The sequence below is a fragment of the Motacilla alba genome, chromosome 1, assembly GCF_015832195.1.
Source record: "Motacilla alba alba isolate MOTALB_02 chromosome 1, Motacilla_alba_V1.0_pri, whole genome shotgun sequence".
Lineage (NCBI taxonomy): Eukaryota > Metazoa > Chordata > Aves > Passeriformes > Motacillidae > Motacilla > Motacilla alba.
The window spans coordinates 75,784,879-75,798,009 of record NC_052016.1 but is presented as its reverse complement, the minus strand read 5'-3'; the positions used below and the strand labels follow the sequence as shown (position 1 = coordinate 75,798,009).

The window sequence follows — 13,131 nt, the reverse complement described above, 5'->3', positions numbered from 1 at the left end:
AAGTCTTAGTTTTGAAAAATAATAACAGGTTTTAAATGCTTCCTAATGGACCAGTGATTTTTCGTGGCAAAAAAATTAGGGTTTTTTTGTAATCTCTGAAACTTTAAATTTATTGGGAAAAGTATGAATTTCTAAAATAAATTTTCTATCTTGGAAGGTAAAGTCTTGAAGGAAAGTATTAGCTAAATCTACAGATGATAGCAAAAGGGCTAAATTCAAAGCTTCTATCTAGTAGTTTCTTCAGAATGAAAACCTAGCTCCCAAATAGATACCTGATCTATTCATCTAAACTGGTGTGCAGTGTTATAATAGGCAGGAAGTTCTCAAGTTCACAGAGCGAAGGAGAACTTCTAGTTTGATCTTCTTGATGTTTGTAAGCCAGCATGGTCCCACTTCACTGCTGTTGGTTTCCTTTGTGTGTTTTACACATAGAGCTCTGTGATGTAGAGAAAAAGATCTTTGAAATTATACCTAAATATTTTAGGTGTGGATAGTCCATGTTTCTCAGTGGAAGTCAATCAGAAAAAAAGAAATAGGCTGCAAAATAATAGAATCTGACAGTTTAAGTAGATTGGATGCCTCTGAAGTACACTCATATGGCACATGTAGGCTTTTTATAGTTGCCATAGTTTTATGATGAGTTGATAAACCTTTACTGTGCTAATCTTCCTATCTAACACCCTCTTCACCTTCCCCAGTGCCCCAGAGCATATATCACTAGTGCATGGCTACCTCCTTCAGTTCTGGGTAAAGGTACTCAATTCTAAAGAAATGCAGGTGACAATTTCCCTCTCTTTGTCAAAATGGCACGTCATTTGTATTATTGGAACTTGATGTTTGCAAGCAGTGTATAGTAGGTGATTTGCTTCTATCCTGTGATAAAAGTGTAGATTTGCTTACTTTTAGTGTGTTTGTGCTTTTTCAAAGAAAACAGATGAAGCATGCCAAGGGTGTTTTGTACTTGTTTCTGCCGGAAAGGATTTACTGCCTTAGCTACTATTAAATTTTTATGTGGCTGCTGAGCAGGAATTTCTTTTGGTTCCCATATCAGGATGGGATAGGCAATTAGATTTTGATACTTGATTCATATAGATGAAATGGGTGCTTTGTCAAAGGGATTCCATCATAAATACCATAAATATGACTATTACTACTGCGATATGTATACTATTCTTTCATTTGACAGAAATGGTGAAAATTTCTTTAAAATAAGTAGAAACTAGCTTATGGAGAAAAGATGGCTTCTTTATCATGTTTTCCAGTGATTAAAAAATGCTGTCCTGATTGTTTTGTGGGACAAAAAATTAAGCAGAACAGCAGTGCTTATTTCTATCGTGTGGGCAATTGGTTATAAAATTAGCAATGTCTCTCTGGCAACTGTATTTGGGTTACAATTATTCATAACAAACTAGTTAATGCATTGTATGTTTTACAAAACTAATGCAATCTTAGCAATTGTTCTCCATATAGCACTGAAATTTTTTGGCTCCCGTAAAAAGTACAATTTTGATGTGCAAACTGGTGAAATCATTCTGTGCAAGTGGACTCCTTTCAGCAACAGAGAGCTTAGCCCTTCTGCATCTCTTTGGTTCTGACTGGGTGACTAAAATTCTGTGTGCACTTGTCCTGCACTGGTTGAAATCATCTTTCAGAACAGGAGGCCATCTCGCTAGAAAACTGGTTTGTGATGGGACCAGCTACCGTTTCTTTGTAACAGAAATATGAGATTTTTCTGTGTCTGAAGTCTCAAGCTTTATAAGAGATGTCTGGCTCTTAATTTCAGTAAATGGCATGACACACTACATCCATTTTGAGCTTTTGACATACTGAAGTGTTTCTGTGTAATGGATGATTTGCCATGAGCAATGGACTCAGGTGACTTGATTAGGAAAACGAAACTTTCCCCTTTTGCAAAACATTCTACCAGTAAATTTATTTGAGGAGAAAGTTTGCGTTATAGTACCTTGAGCTTCTTCCTCCAATATTTCTTTGTTCCCATTTCTTTGTTGATATATGTCTCTTTTTTTCAAACTTTGTTGCTCAGAATGTCTTTAATGCTAGCCAAGGAGTAAGGGATTTGGACTTTTTTTCATGGACTTCCAAAGCTTTACCCCCTAAGGTGAGTTAAATTACAGGAACAGTCACACTGTATCTCATGTTTTCAGAATGCACCTTATGACTCAACTTTATGCTAAATATTCTTTGAAGTCTGTTTTACTGTGACTTATTTTTATAGGAAATAGCAGATTTGCATTCAGTGCTGTATCTCGGTTTCTTTATTCTAAAATGAGAAAAAAATACCGGGGCAGATTATTGAATTTTTATTGATTCATGAGTAGCACTCTCCTTTTTTAACAAACCAAATTAGAAATTCAGAGGGGTGCCCTAGTAACATAACAAAGCCTTTCATTCTTCCTTAGAGCAGAATTTACTGGTAAATATTTTTCTGTTATTGGAGGCTCCACATGAAGTTGCTGCATCTAATAAGATGATATTTGTATAAGTAAAGCCACCACACAGATATTTAATATATACTCTGACCGTTCTTAATGGGTTTTTTAAAATTATTTAATTCTAGGAACATGATATGTTATGTGCAGTTAAGCTGTTTAAATTGACTGTAGAAGTGTTTGTCTGAATATCAGTTCTGTAATGTCTTGAGATGGATTTTTTTTTGTATAAACTTTGTAATGAAGATGATAATGTGAAGTACATTTTGGTTTAGAGATTTTAAAACTTGTTTGTCCACTGGTTGTTTTTCTGCAGAGTAGCAGACTTTATTATGTCAAGATCTAAACTATGTTTAAATTGTCTTTTTTTTTTTTTTCTCAAACCAGTTTACCTCAGCTTGCATTAACTTTCTTTGTAAGTTACATATTTACATAATAGAATCGTTTTTGTATGAAAGCTTCTTGAAAAAAAACTGCTGTATTAGTCTGGACACAGTGCACAGACTTCCGTACCAAAAAAAGCTGAAGAAATCATAATTAAAGAGATCAGGGGGAATTTGTGTTCATTTAAAAATAAATAACATAACCAGAAGTTTGGTTTAAATCTGACCAAGAAAGTAGTCTTTCTCACAGCAGGAAGTGAACTCCTGGAAGGTGTTTTTGTGGGAGATTGTCAAGGCAGAAAGTAACAGCATATTCAGAAGAAATTAAATTTCATGAAATCAGATTGATAAATAGACAATAGAGAAAATAGAGTATAGCCTGTAACATCCATAATAAAAAGGTTTTAAATTCTGTTGGTATATAAGGAACAGACCACTACTAAAGATTTTTATGCTGCTCCTAAAAAGCTTCTCCTGTTGCTGAACACAGTCAGCTGAATGAGGTGAACCACTGGCTTCATCCAGCAGGACATTATGTAGGTTGTAACTTTCAGATGTTCCTTTAAAAGTACCTATGACTTTCAGTATAGTGGAACTTGCTCCTGCTTCTCACTTGCATTCTTCTGAAATAAATGCACATTTGTTACTCCTATTCCTCATGGGTTTTTGTCCAAAAGCCTTTCAGTTAAGCTGTTGCTGGCTGGAAAATCTGTGCTAATTTTTCTTTTCTTTTACTAACTACCACTTTTTTTGGTAAGAAATTCAAAGTGTTTTCTTACTTCAAGTTTGCATATGTATTTCATCAGCAAATAGTACAGAATAATATTGAATTCCCTTTCCATAGCCCCAGACTTTAACAAAATTTCACAGGTAGAGCTGGAGGAATGAATGTATATCCTGAGAAATGTCAGCGAGGATAAAGGTTTAGTGAAAGATGAAATAATTTGTATCTGATGTTAGATATGAGCTTTTATTTTTATATAAATGGTTACATTTATGCCACTTTTGCTTGAAGAGTAATGTCAAGAGTAATTCAATTAATACACAATTTAGTAGTAGTTAGTTTTTCAGCACTGCACACTAAAATCAGCAGTATAACTAGAATCTCCTTTAGCTTTGAAATTTACCTTTGGTAGTCCTGAAGTGTTTCTTATCTCAGTAGTTGAAAGGTGGTATTAATAGGTTTTATTCTGTTCTGTTTTGCCTTTTTTTTTTTTTTTTTTAATTTCTCAGGAATCTAGGTCTAATGCTGATGACTTTTTCAAAGACCTAAATTCACACTGCCCACAGGAAGCAGTGATGCAAGAACAAGACATGCCATTCCTTCGAGGTGGACCTGGAGTGTACAAGGTAGTGAAGACTGGCCCATCAGGTCACAACATCAGAAGCTGCCCTAACCTTAGAGGTATCCCAATTGGAATGTTAGTTCTGGGAAACAAAGTCAAGGCAGTGGGCGAGGTATGGATCCTTGTAGCTTCAGTTCATGTCTTCATAGATACCAGTATATAACAGTAGTAACCACAGCAAAAGAATCTGCCTCTGTCCAGGTTTGCTTTTCCCCTCCTCATGCTGAATACTGGCCTTTGAACTTGGTTTATGTTAGCAGTACTAATGCAGTCGTGTCTCTTGCCTTTTTGCATTGATTGGAATAATGTTAAAATTGCACTGCAATTACCTGTGCTTGCTTATGTACTTCTGTTACAGTATTCCTTACAAAATTGTGTTTCTTGATCTACTTTTTTGTCCTATTCTTTGAAAGAATTCTGTTTCATGATAAAATGTTTTCCTAAGATCTAACCATTTAACAAACTCCTGTTTCTCTTTACTGATTGTATTAATTTGTTTAGTTGCTGAACTATTGTTATTGTTCTGGGTTGTCCAGTTGTGGTGTTTTATGGTTAAGAAGGGCTTAAGGATGAAGTGTGTCATGCTATTTCCTAAATATAATATCAGGAACAAAATTAATACTCATAAAAACCTTTCGTGTATATCTTGGTATTATAATTCTCCTGTTGCCACCATCTATTAGAAGGTATATCTTGGTGACTATTTCCCTCAAGTTTTTATTTAGGCCTATGTGGGTTTTCTGAAGTTGTGGTGTTGGTGTTTTGCTTCTTCTGAACATAAATAGGTTTAAAATTTTTTTTAATTACTCCTAAATGTAAATATGACATAAATAGGTTCGGTACTTCAGTCTGCCTCAGCCTGTGGCCTTAATTTAAGAAACTTTTTTTTGTTTTAACATTTACTTTGTAATAGAAAGATTGAAATTTAATATGTTTTCCAGATGCTATAAGTAATTGCTGAATCGTACTACTGAATTATTTGAGAAGTCAATAAATTCTTTTTTATGTGTGTGCATCAGGTGACTAATTCAGAAGGTACGTGGGTGCAAATGGATAAGAACAGCATGGTAGAGTTCTGTGAAAGTGATGAAGGCGAGGCATGGTCATTAGCTAGAGACAGAGGTGGAAACCAGTACCTTCGGCATGAAGATGGCAAGTGGTTGTTTTCTTTTACTTTTTAAAATTAACTTTAAAAAAAGTAAGCAATCTAAACAGGAGAAATAAAGTAGTATCTGAGTTTTGAGCAAGTATAACATTAGCTTACGTATTTTCGTTTGAGTTACGTTGCACAGTCAGACTTAAAAGTTGTTCATAAACATTCTTTAAATGTTTTTTGGTTTTTTTTTAAGCAGTCAAAATATTTCAGTATTATTTCTTTTGTACCAGTTACGGTTATGGAGAATAATTTTAACTTTTTTTTCTTTTAGCTCTGGGATTAATTTTTATGCATTTGTTTTCCAAAAAGTGTCTTTATGAAAACCTTTGACTTCAGCAGTCATATTCTGCTTGTGTTTTTAGGTCACACTTATTGTCAGCCTCTCATTTGTTCATTTTGACAGACTCTTTGCCATTTTTTTGGTTTTGACATTGGCTGCTGAAATTCATTTCACAAACAGATACTCTAACAATTTTCACCACATTACTGTATTAGAACAAAGCAATTCCTTCCTAAAACATAAGCATAAGTATGTTCTGTAGACTGTTGCAGCTTGACTTCCAGGTGTAAAATCTTCTGCTAAGAAGGGAAATAGGCAAGAGTTTTTCATTAAATATAGAAATGTTTATGTAATACTTTAAACACTCCTTTAGAAGTCATAGCTTTTCTAATTTTAGTTGTGTCTGATAATGTGAAGTTCTGAGGTGCTTAAAGAACCCAAGTAGATTCCATAAACTAAATACTTGTGAATTGGAACAGTACCTTATTGTTAAGAGCACAGGTATTCAATAATAGGGTTGATAAATTCATTATTTTCTATTTTTATACAGGGTTGTTTTCTTTTCCAGTAGAAAATAATTTATCTGAAATCAATACATTAAGCAGTGTGCAAAAATTTCCATTCCAGAATGCTTATTTTGAGAAATACACTCAAGTAACTTGACAGTATTTTGCATTTTTAAGTATTTTTTCAATTTCAATATTTGACCTATCGTTTCATATTGTCTTAAATTTTTTAAAGTATATGTGTACTCTAAGAAAGAATTCGCAAAACGAGAAGACTTTAAACAAGACCCTTGTTTGAAGATGTGTCTTTGATTTCTTGATGCTTAGGCACTGTTACTGAAGGACATCTTTGAATATAGCATTGCTCTCACAGAAAAACAGAAGTGCAAGCTCCAGGCTTTGAGGACAAAACTCTGTAGTGGGATTTCAGCAATACAGCTCATAGAAATGCTTAGAAACTTTCTAAGTTTCTAACGTCTTAGAATACGAATCCCATGCCTCAGTATACCAGTTGTTAATCTTTTCTAGATGAGTCTCTTTTTACAGGTAGGGTGAGGGTGGATGTCTCTTGTGCATCTAGCTAGAGCAGTTTAAGCAGTTACCACTGCAATTACTGAGATTTTTCAACCTGTTCTAGGTTCCTAGTCCACCCCAGTGCCATGTAAAATTTCATGCACTTAAGCCGTATCTGAAGGTTATTTTAAACTGATTGTTTTTTATTTGCAATGAAATTATTTCAAAATAATTTATCATCAGGTTCAATGCTTTTGCTAAAGGGAAATAATGAGGATCGGCTGGAGCTCTAGCTACATTTGCAAGTGTCCATTTTTTAATCCGTGAATAGCACCATCTTTCACATTACATTCATATTTCCATTATTTAATAAAATTACAATTAAATTCCTATAATGAGTAGGGTTTCTGTCAGAGACAAGGCAGAAGTCTGAATAGCTAGGTCTGTAGCCAGGTATCCAGTTAAAGTACTACAGCAAGAGCTAGAGTAGCCTCCAAATAAATTTCCAGCTTTCTCCCTCGTAATTTGTTTTTAACTTGAATAAGTTATGTAGAGTTTGTACTCTGAAATGCAGTTTTGTCCTGAAAAGCAATTTTTAAAAAATTTCATTTTGAAGAGTTGTGATTTTTTTTTTTAATTTAATCCATGTTAATTTTAGTACACTGACAAGAAAAAAAAAATTCAAGGTGCCAGCTCAAGCTTTTAAACCTGTATTTGGGGTATTTCTTCTGAATGCTTTCTTATATATCGTCAGTTGAAATAGTATTTTTGACCATGCTAAGTCAGTAATTTCTCTGTAAATCTAAATAGTCAAGTGGATTCTGTCTCATTTACTTAAATTCAATTGTAATTTTGAATATTACGAAGTACTCCAGGTTGGTTTGGGTTGGAGGCTGCTCTAGGCTGTTGGAGGCTGCATACAGAAAGTAAAATTATAGTACTCATTTACAGATGCAAATAAATCTGTCAGGAAAATATGTCTTGTGTTTCATGGGCTATCGGGGGTGGCCACAATTAAATGTTTATTGGCTCTGAGTTTGTCACTCTGAAAACTATCCTTTCTCCACCTTGCTTTGTCAAAGGGATTTTAACAATTGCTGTCCAAAGAATAAGCACTGCTGAATGATGTTACTGGAAAAAAGCTAGAGTCACATGATGGCACAGCTGGCAACAACGCAGTCAAACAAAAAACAGTCTACATAGTGTTAAGTCCTCTGTCTTAATACTTTTAGAGCATGAGTTCTGAAGAGCAGATGTGGGTTTTTTTGAAGAGAATTTAGTCGAGAGGAAGAGTGCTATCAGTGAAAATAAATATCACCCTTTTGCTTTGTGACTCATCTTTCTAGTGTAAATCTGTAACTCCGAGGTCTAACCCCGAAGTGCTGTGGTTTTTTTACAGAGCAAGTCCTTCTAGATCAAAATGTGCAGACTCCTCCCCCAAGTCCTTTTTCAATACAAGCTTTCAGTAAGGGGACAAGCTGTAGTAATGGACAAGGGTTTGATTATGGCCTTGGAAATAACAAAGGTATGTTTTTACACTCATATTTTTAATAGCTATATTTTATTACTCATTTTCTGCTTTTTGAGGCCCCACAGGTCTTCTGCAAAGCAATAGCATAATGCATTGCAAAGTGTTAAAACTGCTTTTTTCTCTACTTAGGTTTCACTCAGTCTAAGTATTCTGTATGAAAGGGATCAATGAAGATTTGGAAGTTAGCTTTTGATTTCTGCAGTGATAGGCAGAAATGAAATGCTGAAATGAAAAATATATGAAAAACAAGACTAGAACACTATTTGACGTGTTTTCAGAAGTCCAGAAAGATTTGTCATCTATCTTGACAATTTTTAAGTGCCTTTAATGGGTTGACAAGTGGAAAAATGCCATTTAAAATTTGCTGTGAAATTAAAAAAGAAGTTGTAAAACTGAAGTTACCTTTTAATCACATGGATACCAGTTACAACTGCTGGGAAATAAATAAAATCTAGTTTCTTTAACTGATACAAAATAATTGTTTATTTTAATCATGGTTTATTTTGTTGGCAAGATCTAAACACATATGTAAAAGCCATCAAAATAAACTCGATCTGCATGATTTCTGTTCATTTATTTGTTAGTTCTAGCTGACTTAATGATACACAAGGGACTGCCCTTGAGAAATATTCCTGAAACATGGAGCTCTGTCATTGTATTCTTACATTGCTGTAGCCTATGCCACTACAAAGAGGGGCCTAAGGTGTGCTATGTCATTTTTAGCACCAACATATATTTCTTCATGGTATCCTAAATAAAATAACTTAAAACTTACTTTAAAGGAGAGAAGATGAGGAAAATAATTATTCCTAAATAGTCTATTCTCCTAATGTCACAACATGAAATAGTTTTATATCATTTCACAGTGGTTTACTGTGTAGAGAGTGGTTCGTACTTGTCTATGCATTGTTATAGGAAATCCTCTTTTTTGTACAAAGACTGGATAAGTTGAAGCATTTTCCTTTTGTTTTGTAGAGCCTTTTAAACCTTCTTTTTCCAGTTTATTCATACTCATGTCAGAGTAATGGTGGAATCACAAAAGGGGAAATACCTAAAATGTGAGGCAGTATTACAGCTTGTCTCTCAATGTCAATTGTGTAATAGTGCAGAAATATTATCTGTTCTTTTTTTTCTGCAGAAACATATTAAGACAACCATTTTTTTCTTCTGTGTTGTCCAAAGATAAAATCTTAGAGTTGAATATGCTATGTTAACAGGCATCCTGATTTCTGAAGACATTGTGATTCTCTTTACTACCTCTTAAGCAGTTCAGAGGTGTTTCTTTGGGATAATACAGTTACAAAATATTTGGAAGCTACTCCTGGCATCGAATTCCATACTATTTTGTATGCATTATTTTGTATGCATTATTTTCTCAAGATACCCTCAAGCTGTGATGTTTAGCGTGAATGAACAACTCAGCTACATGACTTCATGCAGTCTGTGTACTGTATGTCCTTCTGAATTACCCAAGAGTGGAGAGTTGTTGGCAACTGTATTGAAAGAATAATGGTCTTACTTACCAAAAAATAGAATTTTTCAGCTGTACCATTACATTGTATGCAGTCTTTCTGTATTCTCAGGTCTAAGAAGCTCCGAGTTTAGTGAAAAATAAAAAATGGAAGGCACAGGCACAATCTCTTAGGGGAATTTCCAAGGAAGCACTTCTTTTGGAGGGGCTTGTTTGTTTAATGTACTTCTATAGGAATGCCCTGGTTTGGATGAAAATGCAGTCCCATCCAAGAGTGTTTCAAAATGACTGATCAAATGTAAAGATCCCCATAATAGGTGTAGGTATAAATCCCCATAATAGTTTTACAGTAGGTAAGAGTTTCCTACTGTAAAACCATTAATTTTAGGTTTACAGTATTGCCTGCAAGAAAGAAGACTTGCTTCCCACAAAGAATCTGTTAGATTTAGCTATGTCTTCTCTTTTCCAGCTTTCTGTGTTACAGGCAAGTTTTTAATATTCCTCATGATTGGCCCTACCCACCTCCATATTTGCTTATTGTGGGCAGGTGACTTTCAACTTCCTCTCAGATATTCTTCCCCTTAAAATAATTCTTCATTTTAGGAATTAGGCATGTTATATTTAAGAATAATAGTTTGTCAGACATGTGAATCACAGAATGGCTGGGGTTGGAAGAGACCTTACAGATCACCTAGGTCCAAACCCCCCTAGACCAGGTTGTTCAATCACTTCTAGGTTTTTAAGGTAGGAATGATTGATACTGAAGTACAGATTCCAGTAGGTTTTAGGTGTGCTACTTCCAAGAGAGTGAAATAAAATTGATTCATTGATTCCTGTAGGTGATTATTTAGAGGGGCATTTGAGCTATTTTCTGATATTTTAACCCAAAATATCAATAAATTTACCTTAGGAGTTCTTGGGTAATACTGGGTTTGATTGATCTGCTGGTATTTCTCTAATTCCTTTAAAAGATAATTGATAATAATCCAAAAATGTTGTAAAGTCTGTGTTAGCTGCTAAAATTCTTCACTAGGTTTTCTACAATGCTGTCAAAGTCATAGGAATTTGCAGAATAAAGTGACATTGTTAGGATTTGTCTGGTGATGGTTCAAATCAAGAATTTGAGAGAATCTCAGGTGTCTCCTACCTCATATTACTAAGTATACTTCAAGTTACAACATGGTGTGGCCTTCTTATTGAGGCGTCGTGTATTTCTAATGCTCACACAGACTTCTTTGAAAATTGGCATTCAGAAATTAAAACTCTTGATTTTAACATGCTCGTTTGTTGAAGGCCTTCATTTGCCTCACAGCAAATGTAGGTAATTCTTCAGAAAACCAGTTCCAGTTCTTAAGTGGTACTTTTGGATTTTTTAAATTGCCTTCAATCTGACCTCGAAAAACAGCATAACAGTATAGTTTTAAAAATATTTGCAAAAATGAGCAAATATTTACCAAAGCATTGGCACAGAAATACATTTGCCAACGCCTAATTACATGTTAGCTTTCCCTTCTCATCAGTTTTTCTAATGTTTTTTCTGCATGTACTGTTGCATGTGTGTATTACTGTAAATGGTAGGGATTTCTGTTTTTTTCTTTGGCTGCTCTTCATTTTTTAGCAAGGCAAATATAAATGTCTATTTTGAAGTGTTTAAAATAATTGCAGTAAAATATCCATGAGCCTTAAAAACCAGTAATTTTATTGCCATGCATGGAGTGAGATTTTTGTTTAGCCACAACCAGAGTTGTATGTGGCTAAATAAGATGTATGAGCTTTCTCTATTATCATCATGTAAACTTTGAGTACCATTTTACTCTGCCTTTCTGGAGAATGACAGGTAACAGGTTGTAGTTTTGACTGTTTTGCCCACTACAGGTGACCAACTGAGTGCCATACTGAATTCCATTCAGTCACGGCCAAATCTCCCAGCTCCTTCCATCTTTGATCAAGCTGCAAAACCTCCCTCTTCCCTTGTCCACAGTCCATTTGTGTTCGGACAGCCCCTTTCCTTCCAGCAGCCTCAGCCACAGCTTCAGAGTAAGTTTGTCAGCCTTACCTGCCTCATCAGTCCATTTCTGCAGCTTTGACATTGCTGTTCTCAGTTGCTTACCAGCTACTAATCATCCCACAGTGCACCTTTCTGGTTTTTTTTTTAAGTTTTTCATTATTCAGGAGCATGTGAGGTAATGCTCCTAAAGAAGTATACTTGTTCAACTTTAATTTTTACATTGGCACTATTTTGGGTTTGTATGTGTTCTTCACCGTAGGAAAGTCATGAAAGTGCATTTCCAATATTTTATGCAACTCTGGTTTATAAATAAGGTAAATATTTCATATAGTACAAAGTGTTGATAATTCTTTTAACATCAAAAATGCACTGCAGTAAGTACATAGGTATTAACTTTTTTTACTTCCTAAATTTCTGTTTTTGTCATTGCTTCTAACTTTAGGGATGTGGCAGGACAGTGGGGATAACTTGGCTCTACTCATAAGAAATGTTTGCTTAGTTCTGTTGGGTGCTCATAGGATTGGCATGATAATGAAAGTTTGCTCATTTAGGTGAATATCAGCTAACCTGATTACTGATGGGAGGACAGGAAACTGTTTTGATTAATGAAAACTAAAAGCTCAGCATTCCTGATGGATAGCTGATACTGCACTAAATTCTCTCTTGCATGCGGAACAGGTCAGGTCACAGGAATATCCTTCATGCCTGTCTCTCACAAACTGTCACTCAGGTGCCTCAGCTCTTTGTTGTGGGACCCTATCAGTTAATTCAGTGTCTGTATATGCAGCCCTGCATCTCTCCAGCTCAGTTTATTGAAGTGACAGTGAAGTCCTTCATGTGAGAGCTAGATTAAGATTTCTAATTTCCTTTTACGAGGATTGTCAGAAATCTTCTGACTGCAATTTTCTGTAGTTCTGCTGGACTTACATCCTGAAAGCAGAATATTCCAAACTCTACTCAGATAAAACAGCTGACTGCCAGTGTTTCAGCTCAGTGTTTCTGCCAGTGTTACACCCTCATTCAGAAATTGTCAAATATTTATTCTTCCTCATCACTTTTAGGGGTTTTTTTATTGTTCACAGAGGTAAAATCAGCTACTCATCATTGTGTCCAAAGTAACCCTAATTATCTTATTTCAAATTTCAGATGATTTGTCCTTTAGCATTTAGACCTATATTGTATGAAAACAAAAGCATCATGTTTGACTCCCAAACACGATCTTGCTCAATGGATTTCTCTGTCCAAGATGTGTAGATAAACTGTATTCAGTAAGGTACATCCATGTTTTGTGTTTTAGTAAGGATCCAATTCAAATGGAAGGCCTTTTTTTTTGTAGGTAGGGGAGGAGCACTGGTGGTCTACCAAATAAAAAAAAAATGATGAAATTAGAAATTTTTTTTTAATTTGTGTCTGATTTGGGATCTTATCTTAGTAAAGGTCTCAAGCAATTTGGTGATTTTTGCCCTTCCAGAAGGGAAAAAATTGTC

The 13,131-nt window shown here is 34.9% G+C and overlaps 1 protein-coding gene across 16 annotated transcripts in view; it reads left to right on the top strand.

Moving 5' to 3' along the window:
• Positions 1-13,131, top strand: part of MYCBP2 (MYC binding protein 2) — a 174,772-nt gene that overhangs the window by 123,543 nt on the left and 38,098 nt on the right. For 7 of the 16 annotated variants that reach the window (XM_038144794.1, XM_038144890.1, XM_038144763.1 and 4 more), the window contains 5 exons: positions 2,045-2,119; positions 4,067-4,291; positions 5,199-5,331; positions 8,034-8,159; positions 11,512-11,673. In XM_038144794.1, coding sequence (XP_038000722.1) covers positions 2,045-2,119; positions 4,067-4,291; positions 5,199-5,331; positions 8,034-8,159; positions 11,512-11,673 — 721 coding nt within the window. The remainder of the gene's footprint in view (positions 1-2,044; positions 2,120-4,066; positions 4,292-5,198; positions 5,332-8,033; positions 8,160-11,511; positions 11,674-13,131) is intronic. The other 9 variants (XM_038144863.1, XM_038144818.1, XM_038144854.1 and 6 more) reach the window with 6 other exon arrangements.